Source organism: Neovison vison, chromosome 7, assembly GCF_020171115.1.
Source record: "Neovison vison isolate M4711 chromosome 7, ASM_NN_V1, whole genome shotgun sequence".
Lineage (NCBI taxonomy): Eukaryota > Metazoa > Chordata > Mammalia > Carnivora > Mustelidae > Neogale > Neogale vison.
This window is the reverse complement of record NC_058097.1, coordinates 12,751,925-12,774,432: the sequence shown is the minus strand read 5'-3', so window position 1 is coordinate 12,774,432 and position 22,508 is coordinate 12,751,925. Positions and strand designations below refer to the sequence as shown.

At 59.5% G+C, this 22,508-nt stretch overlaps 1 protein-coding gene across 7 annotated transcripts; it reads left to right on the top strand.

Annotated features, from left to right (window-relative positions):
• The first annotated feature begins 480 nt into the window (after positions 1-480).
• MTSS2 (MTSS I-BAR domain containing 2) lies at positions 481-22,026 on the top strand. 7 transcript variants are annotated; one of them, XM_044255763.1, is made up of 15 exons: positions 481-613; positions 5,538-5,599; positions 5,691-5,764; positions 6,564-6,648; positions 6,732-6,823; positions 6,931-7,005; positions 7,329-7,337; positions 8,267-8,424; positions 8,859-8,966; positions 9,870-9,967; positions 11,502-11,628; positions 17,877-17,951; positions 18,284-18,460; positions 18,640-18,805; positions 18,881-22,026. In XM_044255763.1, exons 1-15 carry the CDS (start codon positions 545-547, stop codon positions 19,633-19,635), a joined length of 2,130 nt encoding a protein of 709 aa, XP_044111698.1. In that variant the 5' UTR covers positions 481-544; the 3' UTR covers positions 19,636-22,026. The 7 variants fall into 7 exon arrangements, with proteins under 7 accessions (XP_044111698.1, XP_044111695.1, XP_044111699.1 ...); XM_044255760.1 differs by having other exon boundaries at positions 11,406-11,628; XM_044255764.1 differs by lacking the exon at positions 7,329-7,337.
• The last annotated feature ends 482 nt before the right edge of the window (positions 22,027-22,508 follow it).

The following is a 22,508-nucleotide window of genomic DNA, read 5'->3' as shown; positions in this document are numbered from 1 at the left end:
GGGGCAGACACCCAACTCCCGGGCTCCACCCGCCAGGCAGCCCCGCGGGCCCCGCCCCAGCACCGCCCCCGGCCCGCAGCGGCGCCCGAGCCCGCCGGCCCCGCTCGCCCGGCCAGTCCGGCTGCGCCCGGGCTCGGATTTCAAAGCCGGGCTCCGGCGCTGAATGGGCCTGCGCCCCGCCGGCCTTTCCCACAGCCCCCGCCCCCCACCCCCGCCGCGGTCCTCCCTCCGCCGCGCCCACGTGACGCCCGAGCCGCGGCAGCTCGGATTACCGCCGGCGCTCCAGTCCCCGCGCCGAGGCCGCGCCGCCAGCTGCCCGCGCCGCGCCCCCCGCGCCGCCCGCCCGCCCCGCCGCGCCATGGCCCGCGCCGCCCCGCCGCGGCCCGCCAGCCCCGAGCGCCGCGCGGCCGGCCGCTGAGCGCCGCCCGGAGGCGGAGGCCCGGCCCGGCCTCGGAGCGAGCGCCCGCCGCGCCCGGCTCCCTCGGCTGCTGGCGCCCCGCGCCCCTGCCCGCGCCCGCTGCCGCCGCCGCCGCCCGGCCGGAGCATGGAGACGGCGGAGAAGGAGTGCGGCGCCCTGGGCGGGCTCTTCCAGGCCATCGTCAACGACATGAAGGTAATGGGGTGCGGCGGGGCCGGGTGCCCGGCGGGCGCGCGGGTGCGGGTCCCTCTGGGGACGAGTGGCGGCGGGCGTTCGGGCCCCGCTGTGTGCGCGCGCCGCGCTGTGTGTGTCCTTGTCTGAACGCGTCCGGCCTGCGTCGGCTGTGTGCCTGGGTCTCGGGGTCCCCGTCTGAGGGGTGCTGGTGTTCGTGTGTCGGGGTGTCCAGGGGCGCCCCGGGGTCTCTGTCCGGGGTCGCCGGGCCGTAGCGCCCCCGCGGGGTCCCCACCGGAGGCTGCTCACACGCGGGCTCCCTGTGCCCCCAGCCCCCAAATCATCAATGAGGTTTGGCTCAGGTTTCGACTACGGTTCTAATGTGATGGGTCCCGGGTCTCGCCGGCCTCCGCCCCCTACCGCTACCGTGCACCCTCCGCGGCCCCAATTCCGCACCACCACCACCATCCCCCCGCCCCCCGACGGCCCTGGAGCCCAGACAATGCTGTCACCGCCAAAGCAGGGGAAAATAATAAGGCAGAGAACCGTTAACTCCTTCACCGCCGGCCTCGGCCTCTGTGCTCGACCCTGCGACTCTTGCACGCCCCCACCCCAACACACCCCTGCCCAGGTCCCCTGAAACGGGCGCTAGGAAGCTGCAGGACTCCAAGGTCTCCAGGCTGACTGTCCCTGCATCCCAAGGCCTCTGTCCTCACCTTGGAAGGAGGAAGGGAGAGGGTTTGGGTTTCTGGAGGATCCCCAAGGGAGAGCCTACTACCACCCTAGGCCTTCACCAACCCCCAACCCCGCACCCCCCCACGACTGGCCAAGGCCGGACAGGAGCAGGTCACCAACTCTTGGCCCACCACTGGCTCACTAGTTGGGGAAACTGAGGCCTGGGACTGGCTCAAGGTCATTAAGGAGACTGTCTGACTCTGTCCCTGACCTCAGTCCTCTCGGTTGATCTGGGGAGCAAAGGAGATCCTCTCCCCAGAGAGGCCAGGGTTTGGCAGGACTGCCCCAGGCTGACTAGGCAGAGGGAGTTGCAGCCTCAGTGACAGGATGGGAGCCGGGAACAACGCTCCTGTCTTTCTCCTCTGAGGCAGGACTGTGGGGCAGGGGAAAGAACCGGGCTCTGCACATGAACTCCAGAGAGCCCCCACCCTGTCACACACTCCCAAGTATACAACACAGAATCCCACGGTGACATGACGGGCCCAGGAGGAGACACCACACAGTGCCTAGAGCAGCTAGCCCCACAGTGCCCAGGCAGGCCCTTCCGGAGGCTCCCAGTGCTACCCAGGGAACAGCCCTAGGGGCAGCTGCTGGATCCCTGCCCCTGGAAGAGGCCTGAGGCCATCACCACCGAGAACTACAGGGTGAGCAGCATACAGATGTCCCCCAACCCCCAGAGCGTGCTCCCCTGAGACCTCCATCCCTTGCAACTCTACCTCTGGACCACCCTACCAGCCCTCAGAAGTCCTGGCCCCTCTCTGTCCTCAGCAGGCCCTGCTGTCCTGGGGACATCACAGCCCTGGCCCTGGGATCCCTTCCTAGGACCAGACAGCTCAGACCACCTGCCCCCCCCCCCCGCTACTTCCAGGTCTGGCAGAGAATGGGACCTTCCCGCCCCCTCCTCCCGCTGACAGCCTCTCTGCTAACACTGCAGAGAGCAGCAGCTTCTCTCTTGAAAAGAGGGACACAACTGTTCCTCTCTCCCCAGGCAATTTGCAAGGACCTTTGAGATCAGGACAGAAGGAAAAGGGAGATACAGCAAGAGATTCAGGCCGGGTTTTCTGACATGTGGCAGTTTCACCTGGGGTGATGCCAAGTACCTAGGACATATGCATGTGTTCGGGCCAGGGACAGAGCAGGGGACTGGGCCACCTGGAGGTTGATCACCTGGTTTTGGGGGGCAGCTTCTGGCTGTTTCCCTCACTGGTCTGAGCCCCAGAAGCAGCGGGGGCTTGCATAGAGGAAGGGGGCTGAGCTGGGGAAACCGAGCTTGCCCCATGAGGCCTGTCCACAGCTCCATAGCTGCTCCCCTGGAAGCCCCGGCTCCAGCCTGGGGTCGGCAGCAGAGGTGGAGGGAAGCCGCCCCGAGCTGCACCTGGAGGCCAGAGACCCTGAGCTGCACCTGGAGGCCAGAGACCCTGAGCTGCACCTGGAGGCCAGAGACCCTGAGCTGCACCTGGAGGCTGGAGGGCTGGGAGGGGGCCTCTGGGTCAGGGTTGGGGTGGGGTGCTCAGGAGCTTTCCCTGCCTCTGTGCCTCACTTAGCTCAGATGCCCGGTGGTTGCCAGGCCGCCCGCTAAAGTTCAGAGAGGGGCAGAGGCTTGCCCAAGATGGCAGGACAGGGCAAAGTGCCTTCAACAGAGCGAAGGGGGCCTCCACTTGGCACTGACCCATCCAGAAAATGGGCCCATAAACTTTGCCTGTCCTCCCATAGGCCCTGCTCTGTGGGAGGGGCCTCCGCAGTTAGGGGGGGATCCTGTGTCCCCTGTTTTCAGCCAGCATTGACTGAGCCCTGTACTGGGCAAGGTGCTGAGTGCTTCTCCTACAGCGCCTCCTGGAGTCTCCACTCGGCCCCAGAGATGTAGGTGCAGGTGAGGAAACTGAGGCCCAGAGTGGAGCCCTGGTCCAGGGTCACCCAGAAAGCCCTCTCTCTGGGGTCACAGCCAGGACTACCAACACCCCCCCCACCCCAGGTCAGAGACCGAGTCTCCAAGGGCCAGGAGTCCCGGCCACCTCCACGTCAGTCTCGTGCCATCCCCCTGAGCACCTCCAGTGACGGGCACTGGGGACAGAGTGGGTGTTTCTCCCGTCCCTGCAGTTCCTGTCCCCTCCTCCCCTCGAAGCTCCCAGATGCTCACCGCTCTGTACCCTGGAAGCGGGTGTAGTGGCGGGTCAGACATGGGATCAGAGTTTGCCCCTGCCATCCACAGGGCTTGAGCCCATCAGTTAATCCCTCTGAGCCTTAGTTTCCTGACGTGCAGAACGCGGGCGACGGTCGTGTTTAGCTCGCGGGGCTGTGCTGAGGACCCGACGCGCTCCCACAGCTTCACACAGCGCCTGGCTGCGGCGAGCGCTCGGCCGGCAGCGGTCACCGCTGCGAGTGGTAACCCAGAGTCTCAGAGCCTGACGACCCGGGCATGGCCAGGCTGAGGGCGTGGGCCCAGATGAACCCCTGAAGACCCGTCCTTGGGACACTGGCTGCTCCAGCCGCCCCCCACCACCTCTACATATCCGGGGTCCTTTATGAATTACCTACCAGTGGGGGCAGAGCCCCAGTCCTTAGAAACCAAGGTGCGCCTGTCCCTCTGCTGAGGGCCCCTCAGGCCTCCCCCTCACCGCGTCTTGTCTCCTCCCCATTGGGAAAGCTGACGGGGTGGAAGTCTAGGAAGAAGTGAGCCTGGCTGGCTGGAGGCCGGAGAGATGGCTGGTCTGTCCCTTGTGCTCCAAGCCCGCCCAGAGTCTGCTGAGGGGCTCAGAAGATGTCCTGGGGGTCAGGACACCTGCCCTTGGACCCCTCTCTTCTCAGCATTGGCCCCTTTCCCTAGGGGTCTTAGCAAGGCTTTGGGGCTGGGATGTTGAGGTGATGTGAGTGCTCCATCTTTCAGAAGACTCTTGGGGGTGCCAAGGTGAGGGTCAGCTCCTTGGGATTGCCAGGGACAACCTACCAGGCTCCTTGACCCTGAACTGCACGCACACGGAGACAGCCCACCCACAGCCTCCCCTGGCCTGCGCCAGCCTGTGTGAACTTCTCAAATATTTGCTTTCTCTGGGCACTGGCTGGGCTGGGAGGAGAGGGAGTTGCTAAGGCTGTCAGAAGCTGTCCTGTCTCCTGTCCACCCCTGCCGGCTGTCCTCAGCTGGGGAGGTCATCTCGAACCTACCCTTGGCTTCCAATCTGGCAGAGCCTCCTTCTGAAGCCTTGAGGCCTGGGGTCTCTGCTTTCCCTGTTTCCCCAGCACCGAGCGCCCCAGCCTACATGGAAGGGAGACGCCCTCTGGGGCCGGGGCTTTGCTGGCCTTGGGCTCCCCTTCAAGCATCCAGGCCACCACGGGGCCCTCAGGCCAGGGCCGGGGTTTCTCCGGGACCCAGCCACCATGGGAGGGCACATTAACCAGAAAAGCCCCTTGATCAGACTGGACAACTTGGTCGCCAAGAGCCCAGCCTCCCCACTGGGAAACCCCCTCCCAATTCAGAGCTTTGGGCCAGACTGGGATAAAGGCCACACTGTGTCCCCAGGAGGGGAGGGGAACTGGGGGCGGAGAAAGGTGGCTCTGTTGGCCGCACAAGGCCCCATTCAGCCTGGGGCCTGGCTGTCCTGGGCAGGCTGGCTGGGCCCTGGAGCAGTCACAGCCTCCCCGGGCCTGGGAGCCACTGCTGCCGGCCTGGGATGGATGGGTGTCTGGGCCAGTAGCAGCTTCCGGGGCCCGGGATGGGGGGATCCCCAGAGGCCCCAGTTTGAGACTGGCATTCCTGAGCCCTGCTGGTGCACACTGGCCCTCTGCCCCTCCCTTGCTGTGTGGACTAGCCCGCCTATGTCCACAGGGACATGGTTTCCTTCATGCAGTTCAGCCCAGAGTCCCTGCCATAACCCAGGGGAGCCCTGAGGAGACAGAACCTGCCATTTATTGTTTCTGTCTCCCCTGATGGAGGGTGTAGGCCGAAATGGTAGCCACTGTAGACCGTAGGCCAGACTTCCTATCAGGGAGGGAGGGATGAGCAAAGGCAAGTCGTTCCCACGGCCAGGCCTTCCTTATGCCCCATGGCTCTGTCCTTGGTCCTCTGTTCTCCCAGAAGACCCAGGAGCCTCCGTCTCCATGGGGGCAGGGCCACTGTCTCAGAAACTGCCCAGAATCCTGACGGAGGCAGGTAGGGAGCCCAGCCCAGGTGGAGCCTTGCAAGCCTCCTCAGTCTCACTACTCTCCGTCTCCTCCGCAGAGCTCCTACCCCATCTGGGAGGACTTCAACTCCAAGGCCACGAAGCTGCATTCCCAGCTGAGGTGAGGCTCCTGAGGGTGCCCCCACTGGGGAGGGGACGGGCAGAGGAGAGGACACCTCACCCACACACTGTCCCACTGTCCCTCTCCCCAGGACCACTGTGCTGGCTGCTGTGGCCTTCTTGGATGCCTTCCAGAAAGTGGCAGACATGGCCACCAACACCCGAGGTGGGGAGGGGGCGTGGCTGGAGGGTGGGTATGCCCCAGGTTGGGCTTGGAGGCTGGAAAGGCTGAGCGAAATGTGAGCCAGGGAGAGGACACTGGGCCTAGAGTTGGGACCCTGAATTCTGCTCCGTAATAGAATAGGCTGGTCGTGGAGAGGGTGAGCCTCTTACCACTAATGGCATGCGAGTAGGGGTGGGCGAACGGGGATAGGGATGTTACAGCGGAGGCTCCTCGATCAGCTCGATCCCTCTGCCACAGTGGTTCAGCCTTCTGTACACTGCGTCTGACCATGGCTGCTTCTCACCAGCCCCCTCGTCCGTCTGAGAGCACGCAGGGGCAGCCAAGCCCCTGTTGGCCTTGGCGTCTCCTCTGCCTTCTAGTTCAAGTAGCAAGGACCCGGGTCCCCTGAGAACCAAGGTAGCGGGCGCTTGCTCGCACTCTCACGCCTGCCTCTGGGCATCCGGAGGGGGTTCCCGCCAGGACTGGAGGGGATTTGGGCAGGCCCTTCGGATGGTCTCTCGTGCCGGCCTGACCACCCGACCACCCCCAGCTGCGGCAGGCGGGCACGGCCGGGATGGGCAGGGCCTTGGTCCGGCACGGAGAGTCTCGGCAAATACTTGAGAACGGACCAAATTCCCCCCTCAATAGATCGCGGGATCCCAGCGCGGGATAGCGCAATTCTGGGGGCGGGGCACGGGCTGCGAGCTCGGTCTTTGCGGGCCGGCGCGCCCCCTCGTGGCCGAGGCTGGGACTGCAGATGCCCCAGCGGGCCCCTTCCCAAGCTGCGTGCTTGCCTCGCCAGGGGCCACCCGGGATATTGGCTCGGCGCTCACGCGCATGTGCATGCGCCACCGCAGCATCGAGACCAAGCTGCGGCAGTTCACCAAGTGAGTGGGCGCCACGGGCGGGCGGGTAGGGGGGGCGCAGGGAGAACCCGCTGGTGGCCCTGACCCTCCCGCGCCTCCCACAGCGCGCTGCTGGAGAGCCTCATCAACCCGCTGCAGGAGCGCATCGAGGACTGGAAAAAGTCGGCCAACCAGCTGGACAAGGACCACGCAAAAGGTAGGTCCTGGGCTGGAGCCAGGGCTTCCTGCCCCCATTGTGCAGAGCGCACACCCCGCCCCGCCCCCCCGCCGCATCACCGCTCTCCCCTCTCACCCGGTGTGCAGAGTACAAGCGAGCCCGGCATGAGATCAAGAAAAAGTCTTCAGACACGCTGAAGCTGCAGAAGAAAGCGCGCAAAGGTAGAGCCCACAGCGGCCCATGGACACGTAGCCCCCCGGGGCCCCATTCCATAGCCCCCACACCCTATGGGGTGCCCCAGGGAGCCATCCTGGCTGGAGGGACCCTCTCCTGGACAAGACCCTCCAACCTGCTGGGTGGGACAGGGAGCCTCCCCACACCCCAGACCTGGCCCAGGCCCTCCCCTCTCAGGGAGGCAGCAGGAGGCCCCACAGGCCCAGGCACCCACACCCCTGCCCCAGGAGTGGCTCTTTCCATCCGGCTGTCTTTCACACATTCTTTCTTTCTCTGTCTCTCCTCTCCTCCTCCCACATCCTTCCTGTAGAGCTACTTGGTAAGTCAAATGTCCGTCCCTCCAGCTGCTCCTCCCGTCCTTGTCCCATTTGTCTGTCTCCCCCAGCTCAGGGCCATTGGAAGGAGCCTCTCCAGGCCAAGGAGGAGCGAGGAAGGCGGTCGGTCCAGCGAGGGAGGGGCCCGGGGCACAGTCCCCCTGGGGCTCCAGGGGCCCCTGGCCAGGGATGAGTCCCAGGCCACTGCTGGGTCAGTCTGCCAGGCCAAGAGGGGTTGGAGTGGGCAGGGTGGGGGGCGCAGGCCCTGGCTACCCCCTCCCACCAGGCCTACCCCATTACCTGTTGCCTTCTCACTTCCTGTCTTACCATCTCTCCATCACCCTCTTGCCTCTCTCTCTCTCTCTCTTGCTGCTGCTGCTTTGTGTCACTGTTGCTGTCCTTGGGCACCACTCCCTGAGCTGAGTGGGAGCCCACACTGAGAAAAGCCCCTTCCCCTCCCCAGGCGCCCAGCCCCTAGTTCTCCTGGCCCCCACACCCCTCAGTAGCCTGGCCTACAGCTGAGCCCTCTGGCTCTACTTTGTCCTCTCCCTGTGCCCGGTGAGGTGAGGGGGTACTGGCCCACAGGCAGTGAGGGTACCCCCAGGGCTGGAAGTCTCAGCTGTGGAGGCCTCTGCTGGACTCCCCTGGGCACACCTGCTCCCGGGGTGGTTCCCGGTGGGCTTCGCCCACTCCAGGTCCCCGGTGGCTTTGCAGCTTTGGTGTCTTTCCTGTGTGTGTGTGTCTGTCTGTCCTCTCTGCCTGCTCTGGGACCAGCCCCGGCACAAGCCCTGGAGTCCTGGCTGTCCTCCCCAGTCCCCGGAACCCCTGTGGCAGTCCCCAGCCCCACCTCCAGGGATGTACCACGGGGCCTGAGCCACACACGCGGCGAGCCGGGCGGCGTCCCCAGCGCGGCCTCTCCTCCCCACCCCTCCAGGGAAAGGAGACCTGCAGCCTCAGCTGGACAGCGCCCTGCAGGACGTCAACGACATGTACCTGCTGCTGGAGGAGACAGAGAAGCAGGCGGTGCGCCGGGCCCTGATCGAGGAGCGTGGGCGCTTTTGCACCTTCATCACGTTCCTGCAGCCTGTGGTGGTGGGTCCCTCGGAATCTGCGCTGTTCTCAGCATCCCCGCCGTTGGGCTAGTTGAAGGGTCTCCAAGAACCTGAGGAAATCCCAAGAATCAGGATTCGGGAGCCGCTGCTGGGAGTCCATCTGGGTGACTCCATGGCCCCAGGAGGTGGGACCAGGCTCAGGGTTGATCCCGCGACCTCTGAGAAAGGCCGCGGCTCAGTCATCCCTGCCACGTGTCTTCGGAGCCGCATGCTCACCGCCCAAAGGCGGGTCTCATAGCTCGTGATGCGCTAATTCAGGCTGGACCTATGGTCCCAGTGGCCCCAGGGTGTCGGGGTCCAGCCTCCATCAGGCCTGAGCAGCGCTGGGTGAGAGGGGAGAAGCCAGGGGAGGCCCGTCCCTCCAGGGTGGGGGGCATGGGCAGGGCCGGTGGGTCTGACCCGCGGCTTCCCCAGAACGGCGAGCTGACCATGCTGGGAGAGATCACGCACCTGCAGGGCATCATCGACGACTTGGTGGTGCTGACGGCCGAACCCCACAAGCTGCCCCCCGCCAGCGAGCAGGTGCGGCCAGGCCTGGGGACTGGGGACAGGGGTGGGGCTGGCCCGCCCTTGGTTGGGGACGGTAGAGGAAAAAAGAGGACAGAGGACCAGACACGTCCTAACACGCACTGTGGGACATCCAGGAGCACCTGCCCCAGGGAGGGATGGTGTGCCCAGGACCCAGTGGGAGCCTCCGTCTGAGAGCAGAAGTGGGGAGGTCCCGTGGCACTGGGCCCCGTGTCTGCCCCCAGGCTCTCCCTGAACAAGCCAGACTTGGTGACGCTTTCCTGTCGTCTGTAGCCGGAACCTGGCCCCTCCCCTGGTCCCAGGCACACAGACACACCTGCCCACACTTCCTACGCGCTCGGCTCACTGTCGTGCTCCCACTGCACGAGGGGCGGTCCTCCTGGACAGGCCCGTGACGTTGCTCTCACCCCGCACCTACCGTGTGCCCGGCCCTCTGCCAGGCACTTTCTACACCATCCCATTGAACCCCCCCACCAATGGCCCTGCAAGACAGGAACCACGGGCTGCTCACAGGGCTGCTGAGGTTCCAGGAACTTGCCTGAGGGGCACAGCAGAGCCAAGGTTTGAGCCCCATGGTGTCCCTCATGGTCACTCTCTGGGCTGCTCTGCCAGGACAGTGAGTCCCCAGGGATACCTGGTTCTCCAGTGGCTACCCCCCAGGAGGGGGCAGCATCCCTGAGAAGCGGCAGGGGGGGGCAGAGTCTCCCTTGATGTTCCTCTTCCCCCTCCTCCGGCAGCCCTGCTTTCAGACTCCCCTGGAGGGTCTCTTGCCAAGGCTTGGCTCTCAATAGGGAAGAGAGTGGGGGACCTCTGGCCCTATGAGACCTCTGTGGAGGCCCCCAGAACACAGGCTCTTTGCAGAGGAAGGCTGCCTCCAGTGACCCTGTCCCTGTCCAGGTGATCAAAGACCTGAAGGGCTCGGACTATAGCTGGTCCTACCAGACGCCCCCATCGTCGCCCGGCGGCTCTGGCTCACGGAAGTCCAGCATGTGCAGGTCAGTGCAGGGTAGACGGGGTCAGGGGGCGAGGCCGGGAGGCGGGGGTCCCCAAGGAGAGGATTGGGACGCTCCCGGCAAAGCTGCATCAAGAGCTGCTTCCGGGCCCCAGAATTCACACAAGTGCATCACAGAGGAATTTGCGTGCAAGCACGGAGGACAGACGCACCTGTGTGTTGGGGCTGCTGCCCACGCACGCGTGTGGTAGCAGGAAGCGGGGTGGCGGGGGCCAGAGCAGCTTCGTTTACAGAGCAGTCACGGTGTGCCAGGGGCCATGCTTTATGCCTTTTCTTCACTGAATCCTAACACCACCGTATCAGGTATGGTGGTGTCCTCCATCTCACTGAAGGGGAAACGGAGGCCTGGGTTGTGGCATTGCACGACTGTTGGCAGGTGTGGAGGGATAGTAAGAATATAAAATCAGGGAGGGGCACAGATGCTTCTGGGAAGGTGTGCTGAGGTCCCACAGGAAGGGACACTCCAACCTGGCTGGTTCCTGAGCTCTGGTTCCTGGCCGCTGCCTCTTGCCCGAACCCCAGCCCGTGCTGGCCCCCAGAGTCTCGTTCGATCATGGTGCAGACTCAGGATCAGGGACACCAGGAGACATTTAAGATTCAAGGTTCCTTAGTGGGGAGGGAAGTGAGCACAGAGTGAGTTAGTAGTGGGACAGGCCCCTCTGTCCCAGGCTCCCCTTCCCCAGAACCACCTCTGGGCACCGGGGCAAGGAGGTAAGCCGGGCATGGCCATCAGCAGCTCCTGGGGAGGGAGGGGGCCCAGGTCTGTTGGACCTCAGGTAGGTGTCTATCACGGCAGGAAGGGCTGATGTCAGAGGACACCCGTGACCCAGGGTGGGGGCTGAGTAACTTCAGCATCTGGTTCGGAAAGAAGGCCGCCCTCATTGGCCAAGTGTGAAGTGGCTGCACAGAGGGTGGGAGCTGTGGAGGGCGGGACACAGTCAAGGGGGTGGAGGGGATGAGGACAATGGTGGGTCCAGGACTCACACAGACAGTCACCGGAGCCTAGATACCCAGTTAGGATTTCATGGCAAAAATCAGACTTTGAGGAGGCAATCCAGAAGCCGACTTGTGTTGGGTTCTAGCCCAAATGGGCCGGGGTTTGATGCTTTGTGACTCGGTTGTTAATGGCAAAGTAGGAAGCAGAGTGACAGCTTGGCCCTAGGGATGCCCTGGAACCCTGGGGTTCTCTGGGGCAGATGCCGGGCCAGCTCTTGGGTGTGGTCCCTTGCCCACCCCTACCCCCCACCGTCCCACAACCCAACTCTTCTGTGGCACCCCGGCCTCACAACTTGTAGTCTGACATTGTCTTTTCCTTCCTTTGCCCCTCACCTCTTTCCTCCACCCTCGTCTGTCACCCTCTCCTCCACACGCACCCTTGTGTCTCCCTGTCTGGCCGCTGTCCCCCTCCCTGACTCCCCCAGTGCCCCCAGCAGCAGTAGCGGTGCCAAGGGTGGCGGAGCCCCGTGGCCTGGGGGTGCCCAAACATACTCACCCAGTTCCACCTGTCGCTACCGCAGCCTGGCCCAGCCAGCCACCGCAGCCGCCCGCCTCTCCAGCGTCTCGTCCCACGACTCTGGCTTCGTCTCCCAGGACGCCACGTACTCCAAGCCCCCCTCACCCATGCCTTCCGACATCACCAGCCAGGTGAGGAATGTCTACAGGGCCTGCAGCTGTTGAAACAGGCCTGGAGGTCCCCAGGATCCCCTCACTGGGGACCAGCCTGGCTACGGAGAGGTAGAGAAGGTTAGAGCCACCTGCATGGGCCACAGAGGCATCAGCCGGGGGCTTTTGTGGCCCCACTTCCTCACCATTTCCTGATTCCCTACCTCCTGCCTTCTTCCAGCCATGGGAGCCCCGAGGGGGCTGCTTAGCAGCTCGGATCCCTTGTGACCCTCCCCCTGCATAGGCTTACTATAATGGGGTGGCTGGCCCTAGAAGTCATCCCCTGGAGCCCCACAAATCTCCCCAGAAGCAGGCTTAGATCCTGCAGCCTCAGTGAGATGGGCAAACAGAGGGACCACAGTAGAAGACAAAAGAACGGCAGGCCGCCTGCCCAGAGGGCTATCCTCAGGGTGTCAGGAGTGACTGCATTTGGATCCAGTCTGCTGTTCCTCCCCATCTAGGCTAGTGCCTCCATTTGGGCTCAGTATTTTAAGTTTTGGGGTCTTTGCTCAAGGATATCCCCATTACACTTTCAGTCTCTCTCCCTGTGCTGGCTCATTCCCATCAGTAACACAAACAAGCTCTAGCATCTTGCATCTTAAAAGCTCTCCCTTCCCCCCATGTTATCCTCCAACTACCTAGTATCCTTCATAGCAGAACTTCTCGAAAGAGTTGTCTGCCCTGACCATCTCTACCTCATTTTCCATTCACTTCTGTCTTTTTCACCTATGTCTAACTGAAAAATTTTAGACTTGTTAATTTCTCCCATATAGTTCTATGTGTGTTTGCTGTATACATTTTGAGACTCTTTTATTAAGTGTATACACGTTTAAAATGTCAACTTTTCGTGGTGACTTGAATCTTCTAACATGATGTAGTTGATCCTTTGTTCCTTATAATGCCTTTCATCTTAAAGTCTCTTTTTTTGGGTGTTACTACAGCTATCTCAGCTATATTCTGTTCAAGATATATATTATTTTCCTCTTCTCTTGGCTTTTAAACTCACTGTATCTTTATGTTTCAGTTGAGTCTCCTAAAACAGCAGATGCTTGGGTTTTCTTTTTTTTTTTTTTTAATTTTATTTATTTATTTGACAGAGAGAGATCACAAATAGGCAGAGAGGCAGGCAGAGAGAGAGAGGAGGAAGCAGGCTCCCTGCCGAGCAGAGAGCCCGATGCGGGACTCGATCCCAGGACCCTGAGATCATGACCTGAGCCGAAGGCAGCGGCTTAACCCACTGAGCCACCCAGGCGCCCCAGGTTTTCTTTTATACAGGTTGACAATCTCTTGGTATTTTTAGTCCATTTATATTTATTGTGATGACTGACATATTTGGATTCCTGTCTTTTTTCTTTTTATTCATTCTGCTTTTTCTTTGCCTCTTTTGTCTCTTCCCTTGGCAGTTGTTTTTCTTTTTCCCATTTGTTCCCCCTGCTAGATTGTAAGTTATACTGTGTTTCTTTTCTTTTACAGGATACCTTGAAATTTTACCATACACCCTTACAAAGGGTCTCACTTCCTGAATAATTCAAGGATCTTAATCATTATTTTAACTTGGTCACCCACTTCTTCCCAACTTATAAGCTATTACATGTTACTCTCTATTTTTTTTATAACAGTCACAAATGACGTTTTTTCCTGAACTTCACTATCATTTCACACAGACAATATTTGTCTAGATTTCTCCATGTGTTTACACATTTCTTCATTATTTCTTCTTGCACCTCAAATCTTCTTTCTGAAGTATCGCACTTCCTTTAGAAGTTCTTTGTTTTTTTAAGATTTTATTTATTTATTTGACAGAGATCACAAGTAGGCAGAGAGGCAGGCAGAGAGAGGTAGAAGCAGGGTCCCTGCTGAGCAGAGAGCCTGATGTGGGGCTTGATCCCAGGACCCTGGGATCATGACCTGAGCGGAAGGCAGAGGCTTTAACCCACTGAGCCACCCAGGCTCCCCCCTTTAGAAGTTCTTTTAGAATAGATCTATAGTAGTAAATTCTTGAGTTTTGTTTTTCTGTAAACATGTGTCATTTTGTCATCTTTCTTGAAAGTTTTGCCAGGGACACGATTCTGAGGTAGTAGCTATTCTCTCTCCACACTTGGGTATTTTTCCAATGTGAGTTTTGGCTTCTGTCGGTTGAGAGGTCTGCTGTCCATCAGATTGTTGTTCCTTTGCGAGTGAGCTTACTTTGCTCCCTGGTCACTTTGAAGATCTTTGCCCTTCAGTTTGTGTTGCAGTTTCATTTTTACGTAACCTCATTTGATATGTTTGTATACCTCCCTCTTTCTATTCTTGTCTTTCATATGTTCTGGAAGTTTTCAGCCATTATTTATGTATTCCTACTTTCATTCTTGCTATTGGCTCTGAGATTCCAATTCATTTATTCTGCTCTGTATCCTCTTAATTCTTACACTTTCGTTCTCCTCCCTTCTCTAGATGATGTTCTGGATCATTTATTCAAGACTGTCTTCCAGTTTCCTTTTTCTCCATGTCACAGGAACTTAACCTCTCCATTGAGGCTTTTTTCCAACTTGGTATTTTGAAATAACTTCAGACTTGTAGGAAAGTGGTCAAAAGAGTACAGACTTCTCACCTACCCCTCCCAAGCCTCCCCTGATGTTAACCCCTCATGTAGCTACAATACTATTGATGAACCTAAGGTCTTTTCTCAAATGTTGCCCGTTTCTCTGGTCCAGGAGGGCAGGATCCAGCCCAGGACCCTGAGTCACAGTTAGTTGTCGGATCTCTTGTGGCTCCTCAAATCCGTGGTGGTTTTTCAGTCCTTCTTTCCTGACTTTGATACTTTTGATACCGGTCAACTGTTTCGTGGAACATCTGTCAGTTTGGGTGTGTCTGGTGTCTACCCATAATTAGACTGGGGTCCCACATTTCTGGCAAGACTCCTGTAACAGTGGGGGGTGGCTGCTCCTCGTCCTCACCAACCCTTGGTGTTTTTACATCTTTTTCATTTTAGCCATTCTGGGGGGAACTTCTGGTAGTGCCCTGTGTTTTTAATGTGCAGGTCACTGATAAGGAATAAGGTTGAGCACCTTCTCAGGCCACTTGGCTCTCCTCTTTTCTGAAGGAACTGTTCACGTTTTGCCCGTTTTTCTACTAGGTGGGTTTTGTTTTTTTTTTAAGATTTTATTTATTTATTTGACAGAGATCACAAGTAGGCAGAGAGGCAGGTGGCAGCGGGGGCGGGGGAGCAGGCTCCCCGCTGAGCAGAGAGCCCAATGCGGAGCTCAATCCCAGGACCCTGGGATCATGACCTGAGCTGAAGGCAGAGGCTTAACTCACTGAGCCACCCAGGTGCCCCGATTTTTGTTTTTGTTTTTTTTTTCTTATTAATTCCTAGGACTTCTTATATATTAGGGATACAACTCCTTCATCTGTGATCTCTGATTCTGTGGGCTCCCTTTCTACTCTCTTTTTTTTTTTTAAGATTTTATTTATTTATTTGACAGACAGAGATCACAAGTAGGCAGAGAGAGAGAGGAGGAAGCAGGCTCCCCGCTGAGCAGAGAGCCCGATGTGGGGCTCGATCCTAGGACCCTGGGATCATGACCTGAGCCGAAGGCAGAAGCTTTAACCCACTGAGCCACCCAGGCGTCCCATCCCTTTCTACTCTCTTAATGGAGTCTTTTAATGACCTAAAATTCTTAATTTTAACGGATGTCCAGTTTGTTCCACTTACTCATTTTTTTACATTGTGCTTTTTGCATTCTGAGCCACGTTTGTGCACTCCAAAGTCACAAAGATATTTCCCTAGAAAAGTCTCTTTTTTACCCAGATCTGCTCCTCATCAGGAATTGATTGTATACGTGCACGCGCGTGTGTAATAGGAGGTAGGGGTCATTTTTCCACACAGATATCTAATTGGCAAGTTACTGAAGAGGCCGTGTCTTACCCCCACAGCACTACAGTGTCATCTTTGCTATAAATCAGGTGTGATCTATGTACCTGTAGCCGTTTTGGGAGTCTGTATTCTGTCTGTTGGTTGATTTGTGTTCTCATACCAAGACCATACCGCCTTAATTATTGTCACTTCGTACAAAACTTTGATACGTGCTAACAGAAATCTTCTGGCTTTGTTATTCTTAAGTATGCCCTTGTCTAATTTTGGCCCTTCGCAATTCCTTGTATCCCTTAATGTCAGCTGGTCATTTCCCATCAAAACAACAGTAACAGCAGCTCCTAGGGTTTTGACTGGGGATTGCTCACGTCTCTCCATTTATTTTGGCTTTTGCTTCTCTTGGTGATGCTTCGTAGTTTGCACGTAAAGGTGTTCCACATCTATCACTGGATTTTTTTTTTTTCGGGATATTTGATATTTATTGATGATATTTTATTTATTCATTTTAAAGATTACTTATTATTTACTTACTTATTTGAGTAAGCAAGTGGGAAGGGGAGCAGAAGGAGAGGGACAAGCAGACTCCACACTAAGCGCAGAGCCTGATGTGAGGCTGGACCCCATGACCCTGAGATCATGACCTGAGCCAAAATCAAGTTGGATGTTCAACCGGTTGAGACACCCAGGCGCCCCTGTTGATAGTATTTTAAATTATATTAGCTCCTTAGGGGTTTTTTGGTTTGTTGGCTGCTGATATTTAAAATTTTGGTTTTTTTCTTTGGCATATTAATCTTATATTGAATAATTTTATTAAAGTCGCTTGTCATTTCTGGTAACTGTAGACTCGTGAGAATTCTGCATATACAACCATCATGTTTTTGATGAGTAATGACTGCTTTTTTCTTCCTTGCCAATCCCTTTGCTTTCTGCTACTTCTTGCTTCACTGCCCTGCTAGGATTCCCAGTACTGAGCAGAAATGGTGACCGTGGGCATCCTTCTCTCTTTCCCACCCTCCAAGGGAAATATATTGGTATTTGTCTAGACACTCTTTATTATCAGATTAAGGAAGTTTTTTCTATGCCCAGTTTAAGTATTTGTTCATGAATTAACATTGACTTTTTCCACGGAGTGTTCCTAATGCTTTTTCTCTTGGTTTTTGTTTGCTTTCACAATTCTGTGGGTAAATCCACATTTGCTTCTTGTTTCATCGAAGCCTCACCTGTGGGGCTTTATTACCTTTTATTTTGGTGATTTTGGTTCATCAGAAACTGTAAAAAATCTGGGGGTCTAAATTAAGGAGAATTTGACAGGGCAGGTGCAGTACCAATAATGGAGCCTTTGCACACCTCTTGCTGGACCCTTAATTCAGGCCATCACAGGGCTTGCCCCTCACCTTGGCCCTTCCCCAGTCTCCCAGTCACTGTATTGCTCTCAGCATGTGCCTCAGGGAGCCCTCATGGTCCTACGTCCGCCCTGGCTGCTGCTTTGGTCTTCATTCTTGTGTCGTCTTGTGATGGGGGCTTCCCAGGCCACCTGATCCCTGCACCAGCCCAGAGCAGGAGTCTCCCCTGCACACATGGTCCACTCAAAAGTGGACTCCCAGCCGCCACCATTCTGTGACCTAGTTCTTGAAGTCTCCAGGGAGGCCTCTGTGCTCTCATCTGATAGACCCCTGGCAGCGTTAGCGCCGCTGCCTGTCCCTCTTCCGCGGGGCAGCTCCTTCTGAGTTCTGTAACATCGTCTGCTGCTGGTTTTCTTCCCACTTCTCTGGCAGCTCTTTGCTCCTCCCCTTGGCTGGACCCTCCTCTTCCCAGTCACTGACTATGGGCCTGCCTGGGTCCTTGTACCTTCTAACGGCCTCTGCTGCCGGGGTGACCTTACTCTGTCTCATGGCTGTGGATTGGTGGCTGCTACCCTTGTCTTCTCCCTCGACTCCAGACCTGTAAATGCGGTTGCCTGTGTCGCATCTGTGTGTGGACAGCGGACAGGCAGCTCCGCTCTGCGCGTGCAGGATGGAGCTCCGGACTCCTTCCTTCCCGCAGGCGTGTTCTTTTGACACAACAGGGACGCCGTCGACTCCTCCACCCTCCCTCGTGTCTCTCTTTCCCTGGCCTGCCACATCCAGGCCGTGGGCAGCGAGTCCTGTTGTGAACTCTCACTGCCTCTGGCTCTTGGGCTGGGCCGTGGAGTCGGCCGGCGCCCGCCGTGCACACTCAGGGTGCTGAGATCTGCCGCAGATGCTCGCAGGGGGGGCGGGGTGGGGCACCGAGCCGGAGCGCCCCGCTGCATGCCGGCGCCGTGACCAGGTCTGTTCTCTCCTCTCCTCCTGGCCTCCCCGCCCCGTCCGCCCGCCTGCTCGCCTCTGCATGGCAGAAGTCCTCCAGCTCTGCGTCCTCAGAGGCCTCGGAAACCTGCCAGTCCGTTAGCGAGTGCAGCTCCCCCACCTCGGTCAGTGCTCCCCACCTGCAGTGGGACGCAGGGAGGGTCCAGGGTCAACCAGCGGGGGGTGCACACAGTGCCTGCTCCCCACAGGAAAAGCCGCCTGGGCACACCTGCAGCCACTCCCAACACACATCTTTCCCTCCTGGGACATGCTATCCTACCCCTGGGCCTGGAGGGACTGAGGGGTCATGGTACCCTCCATGCTCTGTCCTTGGCCATGATCATGGGCCTGACCCGTATATGGGCCTGAAAACCCTGAACCTCAACAATAGTGAGGGGACCCATCACTGCGGATGACAGGGCCAAGGGCCCCCTGACCCATTCGCCACCCCCTGCAGGACTGGACCAAGGCGGGCCCCCACGAGCAGCCCTCGGGCACCAGCCTGCAGCGGAGAAAGGACCGAGCGGAGCACCCCCGAGACACAGAACCAGGCCTGGCCAGCGGGGGTGCCCTGGGCCCCAGCAGCGAGGAGGCACCGCGACCCCGCATGTCCCCTGCCACCATCGCAGCCAAGGTAGGCGCCAGCTCTCCGGCAGCCCAGCCAGGGCCCCACCTTCACTCCCAGGTCCGTACCTGAAGGCCCAGCAACTGGTGTCGGGGCCAGCCCTGGCTTCTTGGCGGGAGCCACATGGAATCCGGGCTGAGGGGGGCAGCAGGGAGCCGGGCTTCAGCCTGCAGTCTTCCCGCCCCCAGCACGGCGAGGAGGTGTCCCCCGCCGCCAGTGACCTGGCCATGGTGCTGACCCGCGGCCTGAGCCTGGAGCACCAGAAGAGCAGTCGGGACTCGCTGCAGTACTCCAGCGGCTACAGCACGCAGACCACCACGCCCTCGTGCTCCGAGGACACCATCCCGTCCCAAGGTAGGCCCTGGGGCCGGGGCCGGGGCGGATCAGCCGGCCTTCCGAGCCCCGGCCCACCGCATCCCGTGTCACCAGGCTCCGACTACGACTGCTACTCCGTGAACGGGGACGCAGATGGCGAGGGCCCGGCCGAGTTCGACAAGTCATCCACCATCCCCCGCAACAGCAACATCGCCCAGAACTACCGCCGCCTGATCCAGACCAAGCGGCCGGCCTCCACCGCGGGGCTGCCCAGCGCCTCGGGCGCGCCCCCCGGCGTAGCCACCATCCGCCGCACGCCGTCCACGAAGCCCGCCGTGCGCCGCGCGCTCTCCAGCGCCGGCCCCATCCCCATCCGGCCGCCCATCGTCCCGGTGAAGACGCCCACCGTGCCCGACTCCCCCGGCTACGCGGGGCCCACGCGGGCGGGCAGCGAGGAGTGCGTCTTCTACAGCGACGAGGCTGCCTCGCCCCTGGCCGCGGACCTGGCCAAGGCCTCCCCAAAGCGGCTGAGCCTGCCCAACACGGCGTGGGCCAGCCCGGCCCCCGAGGCGGCGGGCTACGCCGGGCTGGCGGCGGACGACGACGACGAGCAGCAGCAGCTGGCCGCCAACCGCCACAGCCTGGTGGAGAAGCTCGGCGAGCTGGTGGCGGGCGCCCACGCCCTGGGCGAGGGCCAGTTCCCCTTCCCCACGGCCCTGGCCGCCACCGCCGCCCCTACTGAGACGCCCAGCCCACCCCCTGCCGCCTCCGGCGACCCCCCGGCCGAAGACATGCTGGTGGCCATCCGCCGCGGGGTGCGGCTCCGCAGGACCGTCACCAACGACAGGTCGGCGCCCCGCATCTTGTGATGGCGCCGCCCTCCCGCCCTCCGGCCCCGTGTGACGCAGGTGGCCGGACCAGTGACCCACGGCCGCTCAGAGCGAAGGCACAGCGAGGAGACAGCAGAGCCAGGCAAGCCTTTGGTTTTCTGTTTTTTAAGTCACGTGTGATGGAAAGACACTCATCTTGGATTTCAGCATTTACATGGGAAGTGACTTCTTTAACCAAGCCCGCCAGCTCGGAGCCTGCAGGCCTTGAACTGGATCTGGAGCCTGTTTTATGTTTCCTGCCTGTTCTGCCCCTCCTCTTCCTCTTCCTCAGGCCCTGCCTCTCCCCTCCCCCCCCCCCGCCCCCACCCACTGGGGGAGCCCTGCTCTGGGCCTGCCCTGCCTGCGGCCTCTCCTGGAGACCAGGCCCCTCTCCCTCCTTCCCCTTTCTCTCCCCTTCCCGAGTTCTGGCAGGGAGGCATGTTGTCTGCGGAGGGGCCCAGCGCCCAGTCGGCTGAGGTGTGAGCTTTGACTGAAAAGCTCCACGGGATGGCGGGGAGCAGGTTGAGGTTGGGAGGCCCAGCCTCCTGTGGAGGGAAGAGGCGCGCAGCCCCAGGGCCCTGTGTTGAGTCTTGGGGACGTGTTTGGAGAAGACCGTGGCGCCTAAGGTGGCTTCAGGACCTAGTGTGACTGCGGGGGAGGGGCAGGCCACAGGGTCCTCTGGCCGGGCCCCCCAGGAGCTGCTTTCGGATGTGTGGCCCTCACATGGGCACGTTGAGAATTTAACTCTGGTGGCACTTTGGTCACGGTTTCGGCCACCTTTGGGCATAGGGGCTGGAGCTGGGTAGAGGGTGTGGGGGTTATTTTATGAATATAATAGCGAAAGAGCTGACTAGACAGGACTGTGGGGTGGGGACAGGGTGGACCATACAGGGTGTCCAAGAGTGCCTGAGGGACAGGGGTCCTCACAGTGGCCCGGTGGGCCCATGGCAGGAGGAGGAGGGCCAAATTGCTTCCTCAAAGCCAGCGGGCAGCTGTTTTTTTCCTCCAGTTTCTGGAGCAAAGCCAAAATAAGGTTGGAGAAGGCCGGGTGTTGGGGGTTGGCCAGCACATCTGCTTGGATGGGGCTGGGGTGTAGCCCAGGGAGCTTGGCTTTGACTCTCTGTCGCCAGAGGAGATGCCAACCCAGTGCGGTCCCCCCGGAGTCCAGTCCTGTGCTGGTGGTGGGTGCGGGGTGAGGGGTTCCCTCCCCTCCACGTGCTGAGTCCCGCCAACTCGAAGCAGGTAGAAGCAGGTGCATCAGGGCGAGTGGAGGGCTTCCTGGTGTCCCGCCGGCTGGCAGTGAGGGTGGCCGGGCTTGGAGGGCGCGGGACCACAGGGCAGGGGGCCTCCTGGGGTCGGGAGAGCAGGGATTGGGGCTGAGGCTCAGCACCAGGCTGGAGCTACTGGTAGTTCTTGTGCAGGGAACCGGGGCCCAAGCAAGGTGGCCAGGCAGGTCTGGGGGCACCAAGGTGGCCCCTGGGTGCCTGGAGCCCCCCCACCCCCAGCCACCCAAGGGCAGATGGAGGATGGTATCTGTAAGTTGCTGGGTCTGAGAACAGCCTTGCTGACCGCTCAGGCCAACCCGAGAGCCCAGGTTAGAGCATCTTGAGAGAGGGCCCAGGTGAGGGAGGGCCTGAAGACGACAGGAGAGTAGATGGCCCGTTGGGGAAGGCCAGGGCGGTGGGGGGGGGGGTGTTGTGGGCAGGCAAATACACTGCCCCTCCCCCACAGGGCTGTGCTGGCATTTCCCCGGGGTGGGCTGAGGGAGTAAGATGCAGGGTGTGTGATATGAGCAGGGCAAGGAGCAGTGGGGTAGGGGGTGACTTGGGAGACCCAAGGAGGGGGGTGGGCATGGCAGAGCCACCCCCCCAGGCTCAGGCCTCCTCCCCCCCAAGCCACCCCAGGGCTGTACATAACTCCTCCATCCCCTTGACCGCCTGTCTCCCATCTAGCGCCCACCTCTTAGGCCCACCCCCTCGGGATCCGAGCCAACCAGCCCACATCACAAACTTTGGTTTGGGGAACTTCTTTACATTCGTTTTTTTTTTTTCTTTTTTTTTTTTTTTTCCCATTTTGTACAGAGAAATATTCTTTTCAAAAGCGTCTTTTGACTGAAGTAACTTTTCTGGTGCTGTTGTTAACTTGTTCCTTTTTTTTAATTTATTTTCCCACCCGGGTCTCTGCTCCTGGTTCCTACTCACCCTTTCTTCCCTTCCCACCACACCCCTCCCCCATCCCATCTGGGCCATTTTGTTTCTTTTCTGTCCGTTTTTGGATAAATTTTCCTCTCCTCCCTGCCCCCTCACCCCCCCCTTGATTTAAATAGTCACTGCTACAAGTAACAAATGCACTGTGAAGATTCCAGTATTAATAAAGTTGTACTGTAATTAACACCCCTGCGTCCATCCGCCTGGCTTCCTCCCTGGCTGCTCACTGGCCCCCTGCAAACAGCCGTGCAGCCCCGGCCCTGGCCCACCCCAGATCGGGCCTGGGGCAGGGGCACCCGGGCTCCATGTGCAGGGGGGCAGGAGCAGCCGGGTCTGGTGCCAGGACCTGTGCTTTTGAAAACCTGCACCCTGTCCCAGCCAGATGGAGCCAGGGAGGGCGACCAGGGGGCGCAGAGGAGGACCAGCCTAACACCCTCTGCCCCTCAGTCTCCGTCTCATTGAGGTCCCGGCAGCTCAGGCAGGTGTGGAAGGAACTCAGGCCCTCGAAGACCATTTCCAGACCTCCAGGCTAAGGCTTCATCCATTGCAAATCCAAATCTTGAGACCCAGGCCCGACCAGCCCACCTGTCTCCTGAGTCCTGGAACTGGAACACGGAGGCCGCAGAGGGGTTCTGGGGTTCATCTTTGCAGATGCAAACCAAACCA